Raw genomic sequence first — 19,073 nt, 5'->3', positions numbered from 1 at the left:
AAGGAATGGCCACTTCAGACCCCTGGAGTAAGGGTAGATTCATATTTGAAGCTAGAACTTGTACTAGGTGCCAAAATCTAGCTGCCATCCCTACCACTGCTGGTTCAACTGCAGGTCAATTAAGAGAAATTCCTCAAAGTTTTCAAGCTGAGGTCTGCACTGTAAGAGGAATTATGGGCCACTTCTCTTTTGTCAATGCGGCAGAAAATCCAGAACACTACTAGCTCTGCCTTGACTGAAAACTGAGCCATCTTTAAGAAAGCTGTAAAGTTCTCTAGTGTATCAAAAATCCTGATAGCTGGTAGATGTTTTAAATGAGCTTCTGGGGTGGACTCAGCACTCCCTACATCTGGTGACAAGATCTGCACACTAAAAAATAGTAGATGCTTAAGAATTTAGAATGCTTTTATGGGAAAGAATTCTTCCTTTTCCACAGGCAGTAGCTTTCTAAGAGAATGACTGGTGCACTTCTCTGGGGTCCAAGCCAGGAAGACTAAAGATAGTACAGCTCTTTCACGGGTCTGAAAGACTAGGCAAAAATCAGTCACAGTTTCTCACAAGAGAAGGCAACAGTTATAGAAGTTCTAGGGCTGTACCTCAGAGTTGATTATCAAGATAGCAGACCAAGAAATTGCTATGTCAGGAAAGAGACTACAAACTGTAACAGGAGAGTTGAAAGTCAAGAATGACAAGTGAGTTGTAAATTTGAAAGGATAGAAGAGGCAGGAAAATGAAGACATAAAAACAGCTGTTACATATAACTTACTGTTTGTCATGGATGTTTCAAGATCTTCAAATATTTTAACTTATTACAACAATTCTAAAAGGTAGGTACTCTCATCCACATTTTACAGAAGAAACATGGAACATTTAAGTTGCCCCAAGTGACACAGATAGTACATAGAAAAGCTGCGATTTGGACCTAGTTTGCCTCCAGTGGTTATTTACATTCATAATCACTATACAACACTGCCTCTCTAGAAAAACTGGTATGAACTGAAACAGAGGTGGCAGAGATGAAATTGATGAGCTGAGGTAGGGTAAGAGCTGATCCGAAAACAAATGTTGTGAATCAGGTCCACCCTTTATGTTGTGATCTACCATATACTTTGATGGGTTCTAGGTCTGTCCATAAAAGACAGAATCCTGGCAGACTAGCATAATTCTAAAAAATTCAATACAGTATTCTAGGATTAGGGACATTCACTATATATGAGGTACAGTTACACCCTTCTCCCCCACCAAAAAAGTGTTAACAGATAATGTAGTTTACACAAAATAATATGAGGCTAAATAGTAAGCAGGTTAAAGAATAAACTGCAACTATATTCAAAGATATTCTAAAATATAAGGTCCCAATTTTTTTCTAGTGAAAGGCAAAGAGCAGAACCATGGGTAGTGGTGCTAGTCTTAAACAAGAAGAGTAAGCACAGTGGCTATACAATGAAAATGTCGAGCAAAGGCAAGAATCTATTCATAAACATTACAGACACGTACACCTGTCTCATTTAGTGCCAGACATATATATGGGTTCATTTCAGTAGTGGAGAGCCAGCATGGAAGACGGAGTGCCATTGAAAGTGCTTGAGCAGTGTACTGTGCTTTTCTCAGGCTGAGTGGTCCTCGACAATCTCTTTGAAGTAGACTCTCCTTGCAATATTTTTGGATTCACAGCAAAGATTTCATTTTCCAAACCATAAACAAACGTGGGGGGCACTCAACATTAAAATATATATCAGCTGTTAAAATGCAAGTTTTCCTGAAGATCTACATGGGTGTAGAAATGGGATACCCTGGGCCTACCTATAAGCAATTCTATAGAATGAGAAGAAAATAATGTATTCAGTCGATAAAATATTAACTGAAAGTTGATTATCTGTAGCAAGTAGTAAAATACAAGGTGGGATTGCATTTAACTATGTATATCAAGGCTCAGAAGTAATTCCAACTCCGCTCCTTGTGCTTCACCTAAAGTTATTTTTGCAGCTCCTTCCACGGCATGTGATTTAGAGTCTTATGTTTTAGCATAGTTCATCCAGTTCTTTGTCCTATATCATGTGTCCCAAGGACTATCTGCATCGATGTTCAGAATGATGGTTCACTGAGAAGTAGCCAAAAGGGGAATAGTAATATTAGAGAGTTTTCTGTTCATATAGTTAAAATTATACAATAGCAAATAAAAGCTTAACTCTCAACTATTTGGAAAAGCCATCCATTCAGATGGAATTTATATTTCTCAAAGATTCCAGATATCTGAGGTCCTTGGGTACAGAAATACTAATAACATTGTAATTTCCAAAGACTGGCCTTGCCCCCAACAGTCAGTGAAGAGAGTTTATTTGAAAACACAAGTGTAATGATTATAAAGATTATGTAGATATAGTTAAATTTAACAAGATATTAGAACAAATATTAATGATTGTATAGTTTATTCTTATCATATGGTAATCTGGCAAAATTAGAAAGCAGTACACAACATAGAATTACTTTTATATGATCATATCAATATTTCTACCATTTTCCCTTAGTTCTCTAGCACAGGCAATTTCTACTTTTCACCACTTTGAATTCCACGTGTCCCCTAATCCAGGGATATCAAAAAAGTATCTGTATTATGCTTTTCAGCCCATTAATCCGCTCTTGTGCCAGTGGTTCAACATCTTTTGTAGGCACAATTTCCCTTTACCAAGGCAAACTCAAAAGAGTAGAACTGTAGGTTAAATATAGTGGCTATAAAAATGTTTTTCCTTGTTTTACTTTTTAACTGAGCTTTTAGGAATGTACTGTGGCAAAAAAAAGAAGAGACTGTATCTATACCCTTCATCAGTGTTTAAGTTCTTCTTGATAACGTGCAGTTTAAATTTCATCAGACTCATGAAACGATAAAGGTCTTGGATCAAACTGCCCAACAATCAGGGATTCTAGAACTGGCTACCTCCCCATCTCTTCTGCCAGGAATCTTCATCTTAGGCTTCCTGTGAACACATTCCATACTTCCCTCTCTCCTTTTTATCCCCCTACTCTCCTCACCCAGTGACCATAATTCTCAGAGGATTCCATGACCAGCACAGCAATATCCAGCCTTTCCTTGCTCTCTACAGAAAAGAATCAGCCGTAGGGTTTCAGACATCAAAGATCTTAGCAAAGCAGAAATTACAGGGTGTAATGTGAAGATAAAAGACCCAGGATATAAAATTTGGAAGAGGGAAGAGTAGAAAAAGTCTTTTTTTATGGCAAAATAGTAAAGGAGGAAACAAGAGGGTGATGACAGATGGAGGAAAGAAAAGCATACTAATCACTCTGAACATTTATATAAAGTAACTTGTACAACATGCATTATCACATTTGAGCCATACACAAACAAGGTGGATCAATAACTGATATTAGATCAGTTTTTAAACTAATGGTACAATGCAAAGGGAAAGAAAAGTCCTGAATGCTTTGGTCAGGTAGTGCCAAGTCCTGCCCTCCATACAAGTCACCCACTAGTCATTCATATCTTTGTGCTATTTCAGTAGGTCTCTGAAACAAAGTCTAAAGCAGGCTTGATCTGGAATGGAGCTCTCAGAAGATTTCTGCCAGGGTTCTAAAACCTGAACAGTCAGAATTCCAGTGCAGCCGGAGGCTGCTTTCCAGGCTGAGCTAGTGGGGGATAATGCAGTTAAAAAGAGTAAAAGATAAAAGTCTCCCAAGTGTTTCAGAGTCAGGCATCTCTAGTCCCTACAGTTCTGCTTTACTGAAGGTAGAAGCTGATCAAGAAAGAGTACTTTCTACCAGCTTGGACTCTTACTTTCCCCTGATGCCTTATGTTTCATAAAGGATTATTACTTATTAAGGTTATTAACCCTTGAATGAAAAAGACCTAAGAGATGGTTACACCTATGCCAAGTTAATAAAAATCATATAATTTGGGTACTTGCAGAAAAAGCCCTAATTTTTCTACCTTTCTATTAGGATAACACTTCCCAATATTTTATTGGGATAATAATATTTTCTCTTCAACATATCATGAAGACTGATTAATTTCTGAAGTGTTTGAAACTGCAAGTGGTTTAGAATTATAATAACGTACATAGGCCTGATAGTACACAAAATGGGGGAAGGGCAGGGGTGAGGGAAGCTGTGGCTTATAATTAATGACTGCTTCTGGAAACTACACATTCATATAAATATTTGGTCAATTAAATAACTTAACTAATTTAGGACTTCCCTGGTGGCGCAGTGGTTAAGAATCTGCCTGCCAATGCATGGGACACGGCTTCTTCGATCCCTGGTCTGGGAAGATCCCACATGCCGCAAGGCAACTAAGCCCGTGTGCCACAACTACTGATGCCACACGCCACAGCTACTGAAGCCCGTGCGACAAGAGCCCGTGCTCTGCAACAAGAGAAGCCACCGCAATGAGAAGCCCGCACACCGCAACGAAGAGCAGCCCCCGCTCACCGCAACTAGGGAAAGCCTGCATGCAGCAATGAAGACCCAACACAGCCAAAATAAAAATAAAATAAAGTTAAAAAAATAACTAATTTAGTCAATGAATGGATATTACATATTCCCTAGTGCACACTGCACACATCACTGCTATCAAAATTGCTTTAAAACTATTCTTAACTCATCAAATATCTCTATAATGTTCCAAATGCCTTCCCATAGCGTACTACTAAATGCTTCGGCCATTTCTTGTTATTATTCTTGACAAACATTTCACCTGTGATGAGGTAAAGCTCAGTGACAACAAACCCTGGGTACTCAACAGTTTGAATACCCACTCTTATTAACCTTCATGTGAGTTTCTACAAGTAAGGTATAAAGTTTTCTGAGATCCACACAGATATAGTTAACACCTAGTACTTTGTGTCACTATTGTTCTAAGCATGTTATAATAATAATTCTCAAAACAAGCCTATAAGGTGGCTACAAGCAGCTTAGTTAAAACACAGGGAGCAAGGGAGTTCACTTAGCCATTATCAGCAATGATCAGTTTTTATCTAAAATGTCCACATGCATTGAGAAAAGTATCTGAACAGTCAATAAACAAAAATAAGTTTCCTATAATTAAAGTTTTCACATGTAATAATATTGGCTTCCTAGCTATGGTAGACAAAAATTCTATTCCCCTTCCAATTCATGTATCCCAAGTTGGTTCAAATTTTATCTGTTAGTAAGAATTCAAAAGGAAAAGTAACTATAAATTAAATTAACGTCTTTCTTTTAGACTAGGCATAGATAGCTAACGTATTGGCTTCAATACCCAGATAAAGTGTACTTAGGTCACAAAAGTCACTGGAATCCTACCACCATTATATGTAGGAACATATTGGACTCTTTTTTAACCTTTCATTACCACTATTTGGAAAATTTCCAGAAAGGTTTAAAAAGAAAAGTAAAAAGGAGGAAGGTGAAAAGCTGCAAAGTTCGTAAGAGTCTTTCCATTTGAAGAAAGGCTGAAGAGACCACACTGGGACTGAACCCTCCTGAGAGGGTGTGAAAACTTACATAATACAAAAAGACCTGAAGAGCCAATTAGAACAAAGTTACGTGGGATTTTGTAAGAAGTAGTAAATTATGGACAAAAAGCTCTATTTTCCTTTCAACTCATACGGAGGCTTGGGACACCCACAGGATTGTATCTTGCAGAAAACTATCTAGAAAATGCTAAAATGGAGTCAAAATAGGTGTTGCTGTTATGCCAGTAAACAAAAATTAAATTGTAAGCTATAATTGGTCTATTGGTGATCTGATTTAGGAAAGAAGATTTGAGAAGACTAAGTCCACTTTTCCTTTCCGGTTAATTTTTGTAGGCCCTAACTGTTTCTCGATTTATGACACTAGCATTCTAATGATATTCTCCAACTGTCCAATTCAACCTTGTGTTGTCACTAATCATCTAAGTAATAGAGAACCTTCAAGTGTTTGGTTCCCTGATACAGGGTAAAGTCCAAACTCCTTAGCACTGTATGCCTACCCTCTTCCTTTTCTAGCTACTCTCCCAAATGCACCATTCACAGGCAGATGCTTCCTTCACAATCACCTCATGTCCCTAATCAAACATGTCTGTCTCTGTGGTGGTCAAATCCCAAACCTAAGCTGTGTGGTTTGACCCCTGCAGGTATAGCCCTAATTTCCTCAAAGTGCCATGAGGTTTAATGCTTCTGTACCCTTGCATATGTTATTCCATCTGGCTGGTATGCCTTTCTCTCCATCTCCCTGGTTCTTCTGCCTGATTAAATTCATCCCTGAAGACTCAGTCTCACATAATCTGAGAAGCTTTTCTGACATCCTCATCCCTAGGTGGGTCTGATGCTCTTTGGACACTGGGCTGTATTCCCCCACTAGACTATGAACTGCTTTACCACTTTCTAGCTGAGTGACCTTGGACAAGTTCATTAATTTCACTGAGCCCGCTTCTTCATATAAAGAACATTAGCATTCATTTGCTGCTATCACTATGAAATAATGAATGTGAAGAATCACTCTGTAGACAGTCAAGCACTGTGTAAGCATTAACAATCTTATTATAAACCAAAAGAGCACACAGTATTCTAGGTGAATATACTTCAGTTGATCTAAAGTTAAGATTCATCTCTTGGTTTCCAGGCCTCTCCAAGGATGCCCTGCATTTTATCCAACTTTATGACTCCAATTAAGTCCTTGTGCTTCTATCTTCAAAGGAAAAAAAAAAATCTATCATGATGCCTAGGTCATCTGAAGAAAAGACTTAGTGGGAAGCTCCTCAAGGGTAAGGATTGTCCTTTTTTTTCACCTTTCCTATTGCCTTCACAAGAGTACTGCGTGATGCACAAATACTGGTAAAAAGGAAAAAGATGAATGAGTGAGTGAATACAAGCACATCCTGTCCTTAGTGAGCTTATAATCAAAAGGAGTGAGTGATATGACAGGTCCCATATGAATCTGGCCTTGTGAAAGTGGTAACAAATGCCTTCAATGTCATCTTAAAGTGTAGTAAGAAACTGAATTTCCTGCTATGCTTATTTTGTTTGGTGATTTGATACATGTTGTAACTGCTATCTTAGTGACTCATGCTTAACGTGAATGTTTTAACATTATAGAATCGCTTATGCAATTCAATACCTATTTTAAAAAATATTTTCTGCACTAGGCCCTATGAGAATATGAAGACAAAGGTGATGGACTTTGCCCATAAGATGCTAAACATACAGAAAGGAAGCTAAGTCATCAATACATATAATTAATACAAGGCAGAATGTTGTAAGATGTACGGAACACATCTGAGCTAGGGCACTGGCACCATAAAAATTATAGCTATATATTACAAATTACTGGGGGCCAATAGCTTCTGCTATTATAGAATATTATATACATGTATATATATAAAACATTTGCTACATGCAATGGTGGATATTTCTGACGGTCTTCCTCCTTAACCTAATTACAAGCCTAACTGTGTTGTTGTCTAATGAATAAGGACTTACTGTTAACACCTACATCACACGTGTGTACCAAGCACAGTTCCAAGGCCCTTAGGTATATTGCCTCATTTAATCTCCACAACAACCCTACGAAGTAGATACAGTAATCCCTATTTTACAGAGGAGAAAACCAAGGCATAAACCTTGTACCTTTTCAAGGTTAAGAGGCAAAAATGAAAAGATGTAAACAAGGACCTGAGAGAGAAAAACGAGTATTCCACATAGAGAGAGTGAGCGGACTCCACTTGCCACAAACGCTTCGACCAGTGCTTTCCACCTCACCCGAACGCACCCACTGGGAACAACCTATCTCCTTCTCCTTCCCGGCAGGGATTAATTTTCTTTTCCCAAGCCCATAACTGAACGGCTGATTCAGATTCTTTCAAACGTTCCCAATCCAGAGGGCAGACTGGTATTTAAATCATAGGCAGTTCAGGGTAAATGAGACCGAATCAGATCCCGGGGTGGACGAAGCTCAGGTAGGATCACGAAATTAAAGCTTTAGCGCTGGCCATCCGTTCCTGGATCACCTCCAGGGGATGGCAGCAGCACCCGGCTGACCCAGGGGGCGCTACCCCGGCAGTATCCCCCAGGCGGCTGGGGTTTTGCCATCTGCTCGCTTAACCCTTCACCTGCCGGCGCTGCCTGCACGATCTCCACCTTACTCGGACCAAACGCCAGGCCTCACGCGCCTCGCTCTCCCCACGGTCAAGTTCCAAACCCACCCGGGTGCGTGTCGGCCCCCGCAGAGGCAGCCCGTCCCGCTCCCTCCCCCGGCCGGCTACTCACGGTTCCAATACACCGGGTAGCATTCTCCTTGGGTCACATCCACCTCGTAGAGGCCGCCCCGCACACACACCCGCTCGATGTTCACCAGCTCCTCCATCTCGCGCCCGTGCCCCGCAATGCGCGGGCAGAAGCCGCAGACGCGGTCCTCGGCGTCGTCCTCCACGGAGCTGGAGGCCGGCCCCGCGGGGGAGACCGGGCCGCCCACATGGTCGTCGTCCGGGTCCTGCGCCCGGGCCCGGGCTCCGGTGGCCTGCAGCAGGGTTCGGAAGGCGAGCTCGATGCGGAGCGAGTCGTAGCCGATGAAGGGCTTCCAGGTCTTCTTGTCCTCCTTGTAGAACCAGCGCACCTCCTCCGGGCCCAGCTCCGTCACCACCTCGTAGCGGTGCCGGGCGGCCGCGCCGCCAAGCCGGGTGCGCTTCCTCTCCCCGGGCCCCCCTCCGGCCACCCCGCCGCCCCCCGAGTTCGTCGGGACCAGCGGCTGCTGCTGTGGCGGGTGCAACGACGAGGAGCTGCCGCCGCCACCACTCTCGCCCTCGCTGTAGTAGCGTAGCGAGGAGCCCGACTCGGCCGAGCTGAAGTCATAGTTCTCGTCACTGAGGCAGGGGTCCAGCGCCAGGTGGTGGTTGTGGTCCTCCGCTCCCGACGCCAAATGCAGACCGGCCTCCCCGCGCAGCAGGGCCAGGGGCACCTCGTCGTCGCCCGGGTCCCCGGCGGGCAGGTGGTCGAAGCAGCAGACGCTGCCGCCGAACGCCGGCCCCGCATCCGAGCCCAGCTCCCAAGCGGCGGCGGCGCCGCCGCCGCCCCGGCCGTTATGCTCGGGGTTTCGCGGAGGCCCGTGGGCCGGGTAATTCATGCTGTGGAGATGCCGCCGGCTGCCCGGCCCGGCGCCGAGCCGTGGCCCCCAGCGCTTCCGCCACACATTCAACGCCGCCGCCCTCTCCACCAGGAGTTTTTAATCTTTCAAATCCCGACCGGGGTTGCGGCGGCAGCGGCAGCGGCTCCGCCCCCCCGCCGAGGCCCCCGGCCGCCGCAGTCGTGTTCCGCCGCCCGCCCCATTGTCACGCAGCTCGACGTAGGTGGCGCTTGGCCTGGAGCCCCGCCCCCCCGGCCGCGTGTGCAGTCCCGGAAGTTCCTTTTCAGCCCGAGCAGTGCGGGAGCCACTCCTCTTGCCCTTGCCGCCGCGGGAGAGGGGCCAGCTCATGATTCCTCAGTTCCCTTCTCCTCCTCTCCCTTCTCCCTGCCGTGCTGCTGCCTCGGACCCCGCCCTTATGAGGGTCAGAGCCCAGGTGTGGAGAAGCTTTAGCCGACTCATCCTTGCAATGCGGGTCTCGAGCCCAAAGGCTTAAGCTACCCGTCGAGAGGGCCCTGGGAAATTGGATTCTCCTGACACTGCTTTTGTGACCTTAGGCCTGCCTGCAGCCCCAGCTGGACCTTATCAATCACCTGGTCTGGTCCCTCCAGAATTGTCGGCCCACGCGAGGGCACTCCACCCCTTGCCCACTGATTGCTTATGTGGCGCCACCACTCCCACTCAAACCCAAGTCTAAATCTCCCTTCATATGCCATCTCATAATACTGCTTGTCTTGCAATATTTATTTCCTGTTTTCTCAACCTCATTGTAAGGCCTCTGTTGGAGACAAAGTCTATATGTCTCAATCTCTCCCACACAGTGGATGCACCGTCAATGTTGATTATAATGGTGTCAAGCACAGCCAGTTGTGATAGATTACTGGATTGAAAACCAGAAAACCAGGTTCTAGACTTCGTTTTGATAACTAACCGTAGGCTGGTCACTTAATCTCCATCTGTTTGGTTTCCTCATCTGTAAAATTAAATGATTATTGGACTAGATGCTCTTTTAAAGTCTCTTATAGCAATGGAATTCTATAACCTTTTTGTAAAAAATTAATATTTATTTATTTGGCTGCGCCGGGTCTTAGTTGCAGCACATGGGATCTTTTTAGTTGTGGCATGCAGGATCTAGTACCCTAACCAAGGACAGAACCCGAGCCCCCTGCAGAACCCGAACCTGTTCTCCATGCATCTCTGATTCTGTAGCTTATTTCCTGGGATCAGGTTGAATGCTGAGGCTCCCCTATGCGGTTCTTTTATATTACACAAAAAGTTTTATAAGCCAATCACCCTATGTTAAAAATCCAGAGAAAAACAATCTCCAACGTCAGTATTCTCAGTTCAAGATCAGACAATATTCAGTTTCTTTTTCCTCCATTTGTGGTGGAATCAGATTGATAGAGCATTTTTTTCTTGCTGCTGGGATCTAACCTGTCAGAGATTGCCATTATTTAAAACAGGACAGTCTGGGACTTCCCTGGTGTTACAGTGGTTAAGAATCCGCCTGCCAATGCAGGGGACACGGGTTCGATCCCTGGTCTGGGAAGATCCCACATGCCGCAGAGCAACTAAGCCCACATGCCACAACTACGGAAGCCCTCACACTCTAGGACCCCCGAGCCACAACTACTGAGCCTGTGTGCTGCAACTACTGAAGCCCACGCGCCTAGAGCTGGTGCTCCGCAACAAAGAGAAGCTACAGCAGTGAGAAGCCTGTGCACAGCAACGAAGAGTAGTCCCCGCTTGCTGCAACTAGAGTAAGCCCACGCGCAGCAACAAAGACCCAACGCTGCCAAAAATAAAAAAACAAAACAACAAAAAAAGGACAATCTCTAGGTTGTATGCATTTGAAAAAAGGCATTGCTTCTCATGGGCAGATACAAAACGCTGTTGGGGTTCATGGCTTGGTAAGTAGAGCATAGGCTGGATTTCTGCTCCAATTTGTGCCCTTGGCTGGATAATCTTGCACAGTGAACAACCCGCCCAACTGGACACTGCAGCCCTGACTCAAAGCACGTAAGATCAGAGCCCTTGTTTCTGTTTATATTACTTTCTGAGTACCTGCATGTCAATTTCTTCTCCAGTCTTTCTATGGACAACTTTCAGAATCTGAAATTAGGTCTGAGCTTTGATCTATTTGCTACCCATAACAGCATTCATTCTACAGTGTTTTGATGGTCATCTTTGTGCCAGGCATCTCTGTTCTAGGTTCCAATACAAAAGAGAATGGGAGAGACTCAGTTCCTTTTTCAAGGACATTACTGACTAGTGGGGGATACATACAAGTAAACAGATACATTATAGTACAGCGTGCAAAGTACTATAAAGGTTATTTAATATAAGGGATATCACAACATTTAAAATATCTCTATCCCTTAGGTTTCTTGATGGACTACCTGTACAGCTACCTGGTCAGAGTATTTTAGCCAAATTCTAACTCTTAAGAACAGTACAATTCCCACTAATGAGTATTATCCTCTGTAAAAAAAAAAAAAAAAAGAAAAGAAAAAAGAAAAAAAGTATTCCCTTCCCTGTATTGAATGAATGTTCCTATTGTTTAAATGTTGTGCTTATTAGGTTATGCTGAGAAGATTATCCTCTTGGGGACCATTGCATAAGGCCACAATTTTTTAGGTAGCATGATCTTTCTTGTAGAAAATGTTGCTCCTCGGAGATGATGAACAAAATCACTATCCACTTGGCAGGAGTAGGGAACCTCAGGTTCTCTCCTGACCTCACTATCTTGATTTAGACCTTGGTGAGGGCAGATATCAATCAGTATTTGTGGGAGTTAGTTAAGATTGCCTCTGTCCCTTGGAAATGAGCTGGGACCAGAAGGACAGAGCCATGTAGCCAACCTCAGGCTGACAGTGAATAAAAGATATTTGAAAGTATAATACCTAATTTCACATAACTGTATGTGTTTATTTCATTGTTATTCCTTAGCCATATCAAGGCAAAAGCCACAAAGCTGCTCTATTCAACGTCTTCTGCTTTAAGAAGTCATCTTTTATCTGATTCTTCCTGCTACCACTATCCTACCTTTGCTTTCTAGAGCATCTTTTCAGATCGCATGATCCTGGCAAGAGGGGGAAGGGTTCCTCTATTCCAGTCCCAACCTGTTGGAACAGGTGTCAGGTGGGTCCTCGCCACTCTACATTATTAGTGTATGCGATTCACACAGCAGTAACTGAACTTCCATGGTTGTATGCAAAGCATTCTGTTTTTTAAAAATAATTACCCAAGACCAAGCCTTCTTCACATGAGCCAAATAAGTATGATCGATTCAGACTTTTGGCATTTGTGGATCCATGCTGCTGCAATAACCAGGTGGAAGTGGAGCCAAGCCTGGAAAGTTCTCATTGGTGTGGGAGAGAAAAAGAGGCAAAGCCAGCTGGTTTGTAGCATAAGAGACTGAAGCATCTCAGCTGCACATCCTGCCATCCTCCATTTACTATTGGGCACATGGCAGGGGCTATCTAGCAATAACAGCCATCTTCCCCTCGCCACCTCTCAAAAGTTACATGGTGAGATTTTGTGCTACCCTTCCCTCTTCTTCTCTCTTAAAGGTTGTCCCTGTTGTCCATTTTAATCCATTTTCACCTGTGTAAAAATATTAGGGTTAGCCTTATGCCATGTAATTTATTATGAGCCAATAACCCACACCTGCACTTGAAATGGCTATGTCCAAAGTATATGGCAGAATGTTTAGAGTGAAGAAAGTCATATAACAATACCCTCCGTCTGCTGTATTTCCTATTTGATAAGCCATCTGCTACATTTAAATTTTTTATTTTTAGGATTACTATTTATTTAGTTTCTTAAAATGTGAGTGTCTTAGTCTCAGGCTGCTATCACAAAATATAATAAACTGGGTGGCTTATAAACAACATTTATTTCTTATAGTTCAGGAGGCTAGTAAGTTCAAGATCATGGTGCTGGCAGATACTGTGTCTGGTGAGAGCTTCCTGGTTCATAGGTGGTTATCTTTTCACTGGGTCTTCACTTATTGGAAGGGGCTAAGGAGCTCTGTGAGGCTTCTTTATAAGGGCCTTCATGACATAATCACCCTCCAAAGATCTTCACAGATGAAGATCTACCCTCCTAATGCCATCACCTTGGGGATTAGGATTTCAACATACGAATTTTGGAGAGACACAAACATTCAGACCATAGTAGACAGTGTCTTTGGTCATAGACTAAATGGAATGATAACCTAGCCTGAAGCAGGAAACATTCATTGAACCTGTATAAGATGTCTACAGAGTTTCAGGCATTATCCTAGGCCCTGCAGTGAAGCATTCAACAATCTAGAGGTATCTTTAAATAAACCCAGAATGCCAACTTTTTAGTTCCTGTGAGGAAAATATTGATAACTGTAATGCCAGAATGACCACAGGAGTCATTCTTTCCCTAAAGACAAATCAAAAGAGGAAGCCAAGTTACAATCAAAAGGTAGCTAGGCAAGCAGAAATAACGTAGGAATACATAATGAATAAAGTCATTCATCCTTTTGTTTATTCTTTCAACAAATATTTATTGTCTAGTGCTATTTTGCTGATGGTTTGTTGTTTTTATGTTTAATTGAAGTCACACTTAAGATGTAGAATTACTAAATGCATTGACTTAAAGATTTGCAAGAAGTCTGCCCACTAAACTGTATTTATCAAAACCTCATAAAATTTTTTTTATATTCCTTCTGGAAATAAAGGTCAATGGTATTGAAGGTTTATATTCAAATGAAAGAAAATGTAAATCAATACAATATTGATGCTCAATGGAGGCAGTCACAAAATCCTCAGCTTGTTTATATATCAGAAAGAGCAGATTTAGCTATCTCCCTTACCTTTCATTATAGAAAATTGAGTTGGACCATAATCACAGGCTGCTGTGAGGTCTACATTATGCATGCATTATAGATGCATTTGATGACTTTTGTGCTTCAGGATTCTTTCCTATCTCACCCCGGGGCTAAACTGAAAATTTAATATATAAACTGGAAATACAGCAGTTATATAGTATATAACTCATATGGGCCTTCAACACAAAGTAATTGATAAGCATAATATTAGGCTGAGAAAGACTTAAAAGCAGCATCATGTATGTGTGTAGTTTATTCTGGTTTTCATATAACAAGAGAAAAAGGAGAGAAGAAAGAAGTTATGTTTCAGTAGGGATTTCCATTAGAGCAACTCTGGGTAATTCGCAGAGTTTTTAAAGGACTGAATGGCAGAATCGATTCGCTGTTTTTGCAACTGCTGCTTAAGAGTGTTTATCCTTACACCATAAAGTCAGCATTTCAAATGTAAGGTTTCAGTTTGAATAATATATAATTCTAGACTCACAAGCCCACCGATAAAAGCTCTTTCACAGCTTTCCCACCGGCTTTTTGAACCACACTAAACAGCTGTTAGGGTAAGGTCATTGATGAATTAAAATGGGATGGTAGGAAAGCAAAGTTCTTCAGGAATACAATCTTCTTCAAGATTTAACAGCTTGTATTTTGAATACAAGAAACGAGTAACAACGGCCTTGCCTTTACACTCATTATTTCCTCACTCCTTTTGTTCGATTAGTTTGAATCAAACTAATACTTAATCATCGATGAGAGCATACAAATAGTCCTTCATCTGATTATTCATATTACCATGCTTCTCAAGTTAGAAATGATAAACCTTGATCACTCATATAACTGTACTTCCAGGTTAGAAACTATAATCCACAGGTGCTCTTGAGATAATTTTAATAAAGGCATAGAGGGACAGCGTATCATTTTCCTAGGGCTGCCATAACAAATTTCCACAAACCGAGTGGCTTAACAAAATAGAAACTTGTTCTCTCATAGTTTTGAATGCTAGAAGTCCAAAGTCAGTGTAGGTTCCTTCTGGAGGCTCTGAGGGAGAAACTGTTCCATGCCTCTCTCCTAGCTTCTGATGGTTGCTGGCAATCCTTGGTTTATAGCTGCATCACTCCAATCTCTCCCTCTGTCATCACAGAGACACACTTCTTCCTTGTGTGTCTGTGTCGCTGTGTGTCCTCTCCTTATAAGGACACTAGTCTTTGGAGTTAGGTCCCACTCTAATCCAGTATGACCTCATCTTAAGTAATTACATCTGCAAAGACTCTATTTCCAAAAAGGGTCACATTTTAATGTTCCAGGTGGACAAGAATTTTAGAATATGCAAACACAAGTGTTTAAACAACTTTGTTGAACATATATATAAACAATGATTAGATTAATTTTTACTTGGAGAACTCTTGTATATGTAAATTAAAATGGTTAAATGTAAAATCATAAATACAGACGCGGGAGTTTCAACATTCCAAATACTGAAAAGCATATGGTACAAAGGAGATTTTGCAAAATGTTTACTACAGTAAGGGCAGTTATTCATTACAAAACAAAATTGATATTTGCAGAGGTTGCTCCAGAAAAAGTGGCTTTTGACTCATTCAGCCATTTCCATTCTCTGCCCATCCAATTATCTGTTCCTCTTCTCACCTACTCAGAAAGAATTTAAGGTGATTTCTAGAAGTGCATTCAAAACAATGAATATAAGTGAAAAAATTGGATAAAGGGGAAAAGTGAGTTTAGAAAAATAAGAAGTCAGCAAATAAAACATACAGGATAAATTCTCATGTATTTGTGAAATAGAGATGGACCACAGTTTGGCTCTGAGCTTTCCAGTATATTAGTTATATGATCCATGGTCTTGATAAAATGAAACAGTTATTGATATCTTTCTTTATATATGAACAAGGAAATAAAACATTATTTAGCAAAGGGAATTACTTATTTTCATCTTTAGAATTTTAGATGATAAATATATTATTGTAACACTTCACTATGGATATTCCTTTCCAAAATTTCTCAGAGAAGTCATGGGTTTTCTACAGAACATTTTGGGGGGTGGGCAATGGGAGAGAGTATCTTTCCTAAACCCTTACAGAGACATAGTACTAGAAAATACAATTCAAACGGTATTATCTCTGTTTTGAAAACAACACAATAAGAACAAACAAAACAAAAAACTAACCCAGAGTAGGAAATACCTTGGCATTGGAATAAAAATAGCAGAATGGTTAAATAATCTATTGTACATCTATGAAACTATGGAACATTAGGCAAAGAGCAATTAAAAAGAATGTATTGGCACAGAAAGATCTCCAAGTCGTATTACTAAGTGAAAATAACAAGTTACAGAAGAATTATCTGTGGTTTGATTGCGTTTTTACATTAAAAACACAAACCCACACTCTATATGTGTATATAGACACATGTTTGTATATATTCACCTACATCTGTGTAAATAATTGGTAAAAGTTTGAAAGGATAAGCTGCAAATTACCCACATAGTTACTTCTGTATGGTGGAAAGAAAATGAAGTTGGACCTTAAGTTCTATATTAATTGAACTTTATATAAACATACATTTGTATGTTACTTGTATAATTAAAAAATTACTGTACTGATATTATCATCTTTCTCATATGGTCCCACCAGGGGCTTATCCTGTGTAAGTCTTTGTTCAGTTTTGATGGGAAGGGCATTGCAAAGCTCAACCTGCTTCAAAATATTGATATTTCTTCAACAGCCTGCGATGGTAAGTCATTCCTTCCTACCTGGTCTGATATACACCCGTAATTTGAGGCACTTTCTTGAGTTATATAATAAAGGTAGGAGTATTGTTCTTGTATATGTACCCTTAAAATGTGTGTAACTGGTATGGCCAGGCTTTTCACTAAGTATAAATGAGGTCGTATTAAGTTTTTAATGCACAAATTATTACTTGAGCTCCCAATGACTGGATTGCTAGTCAAACATTTCCCAAATATTTTCTGTTGTCCCCAAAAGGATGACTTACATCTGCTTACAATCTGTTCTGTCCACTACAATAATCATCCTCGCCCACCACATTCCATTTCTACTGCTCTGGTAGCACTGTGTCTACCCACGTGCTCTTACTGGCCTCCAAGTATCTTGAAGGAAACTCACTGTCACCTTGCTAGTGGCGCCATCCTCTCCTGATATTGGCAGTAGCTTTGCCAAGTTGCTGTATTCAGACTCTCCCCGAACCTCCACCATCCAGGTGCCAGAGTAGTGCCAGGCTGAGTTGGGAGGAGGAGAGATCAGCCCTCTTCTGGGCTCTGAGCAACACCTTTCACCTGAAACTTAGAGACTCTGCCTAGAGTCACAAAGCTTCCCCTTCAAACTCTCCCTTCAATTTCCAGTCTCCAGGACCAACTCTCAGCTCCCCTCTTCTTCCTGTCTTTCCCCTCCCCAACATAAAAGATGAAGATAAAGCTTGGGGTCAACTAGCACAGAACAGTATGTGCTCAGATCGGAACATCTAGCATCTGTGGTCAAGTTAATACACTGAAAAGGTCAAGCACCTTAATAGCTTATCCCAAGAACAAAGGAATAATCTCCGCCAAAGGCAAAGAAAGAAGTCTCCGCTTCTGGGTACAAAAGAAACTACAACTCTTAAATGACAACTTTCTCACTTATACTCACTGTATAGGAAAACCCTCAACTTTTCCCCTTTCTCCTGTTAGGGAAAAACCCAGTTCTTCCCTACTGCCTTTCTTCCCTGTGTGACTCCTTTACCTTCATACAGAACGCTTCACTTCTGACACTTCTGGTCAACAAAGTGTGGAGGTTTTTCCCCACACCAAGAAATTCTCCATGACACCAGCTGGGTGTCCTACAATTTAACTCAATTCTGACACTATCTACCTGGAGATAGTGTCAGATCCTGCAGGTTAAGGGCTCAGTCCCACAAGCTGCCCCTCCCATCACACTTCAGACGCCAACTGAAAGTAGTAGTTTCCCAGGTTACCCACCACTTCTGTCTAACTTGGCTGCAAATGGAGATTCCCACAATCTCTCCTAGTTTTAATTTGCTAGAGTGGCTCACAGAACTCAGGGAAACACTTACTTACTTTTACCAGTTTATTAAAGGATATGATAAAGGCTACAGATGAGCAGTCAGATGAAGAGATACATAGGGCAAGGGATGTGGGAAAGGGCCTAGAGCTTCCGTGCCCTCTCTGGGCCCACAGTCTCCCGGCACCTTCATGTGTTCACCAACCGGGAAGCTCTCCGAACCGCATACTTTTGGGATTTTATGGAGACGTCATCACGCAGACATGATCAATCACTAATTCCATTTTCATTCCTTCTCCCTTCTCAAGAGAATGGGGGGGAGGGGGCAGGGCTGAAAATTCTAAGCTTCCAATCAAGGCTTGGTCTTTAGGGTAACCAGCCCTCACCCAGAAGCCATCCAGGAGCTGAATCAGAGTCACTTCATTAGAACAAAAGACACTCCTATCACCTAGGAAATTACAAGGGTTTCAGGAGCTCTGTGCCAGGAGCTGGCAGCAGGGACCAATATTTTGGTATTTTCTAATATTTTGTATTTTCTATAGTCTCCCACTCACCCAGGTTTGAAAACTCTTAAGGTCCAGGCCCAGCTAGGGCATCCTGGGTACAATGGAAGCTCTGCCATCCAGAAGGAAAAAGATAGCTTTTTTCCATTAACCCAATAAAGTCACAATAGTTTATCAGATTGGTAAAGGCACAAAGGGTTAAAACTCTTAAGACCAATCAATGTCAGTGTATGAAAGAGTTGGAGCCAGAAAACACTGGGTAGTTCCATATGAATCTGGTAGAAAACAGGAAGGACAGAGGGTAAGAGGAAAAACTTCCAGAAAGAGATTCTAGACATGAGTTGTGTGGAAGAAAAACTCTGGCCCTATCAATTAAGTGATAAATGTTTTGAATTTCTAATTTCACCCTTAAGTTAGTATCATCAACAAACTGAAAAAGTTGTCATAAAGATGACTGACATAAGATTATAAATCTTAATAGATAAAGAGTTCCTATTCATAGATTGGAAAAACTAATAAACCCCTGTCAAAAAACTGGGCAGAAGTTATGAACAGAAAATTAGCTGAAGAGGGAAAGAAAACTTAAAAATG

The 19,073-nt window shown here is 41.7% G+C and overlaps 1 protein-coding gene across 14 annotated transcripts in view; it reads right to left on the bottom strand.

Annotated features, from left to right (window-relative positions):
• The window catches only part of DDHD1 (DDHD domain containing 1), a 118,243-nt gene extending 99,839 nt beyond the window's left edge, over positions 1 to 18,404 (bottom strand). For 3 of the 14 annotated variants that reach the window (XR_014260765.1, XM_082450362.1, XM_082450360.1), the window contains exon 1: positions 8,241 to 18,394. Coding sequence is in view for 12 of the 14 variants with exons in the window: in XM_082450362.1 (XP_082306488.1) it covers positions 8,241 to 9,093 (853 nt within the window). In the remaining 2 variants the exon portion in view is untranslated. Of the gene's footprint in view, positions 1 to 8,240 lie in introns of all 14 variants that reach the window. The other 11 variants (XR_014260764.1, XM_082450355.1, XM_082450366.1 and 8 more) reach the window with 9 other exon arrangements.
• Between the last annotated feature and the right edge of the window lie 669 nt (positions 18,405 to 19,073).

This window comes from Balaenoptera physalus (assembly GCF_965194825.1).
Source record: "Balaenoptera physalus genome assembly, chromosome: 2".
NCBI lineage: Eukaryota > Metazoa > Chordata > Mammalia > Artiodactyla > Balaenopteridae > Balaenoptera > Balaenoptera physalus.
Note: the sequence above shows the minus strand (reverse complement) of the source record. Positions and strands in the feature narration are given on the sequence as shown.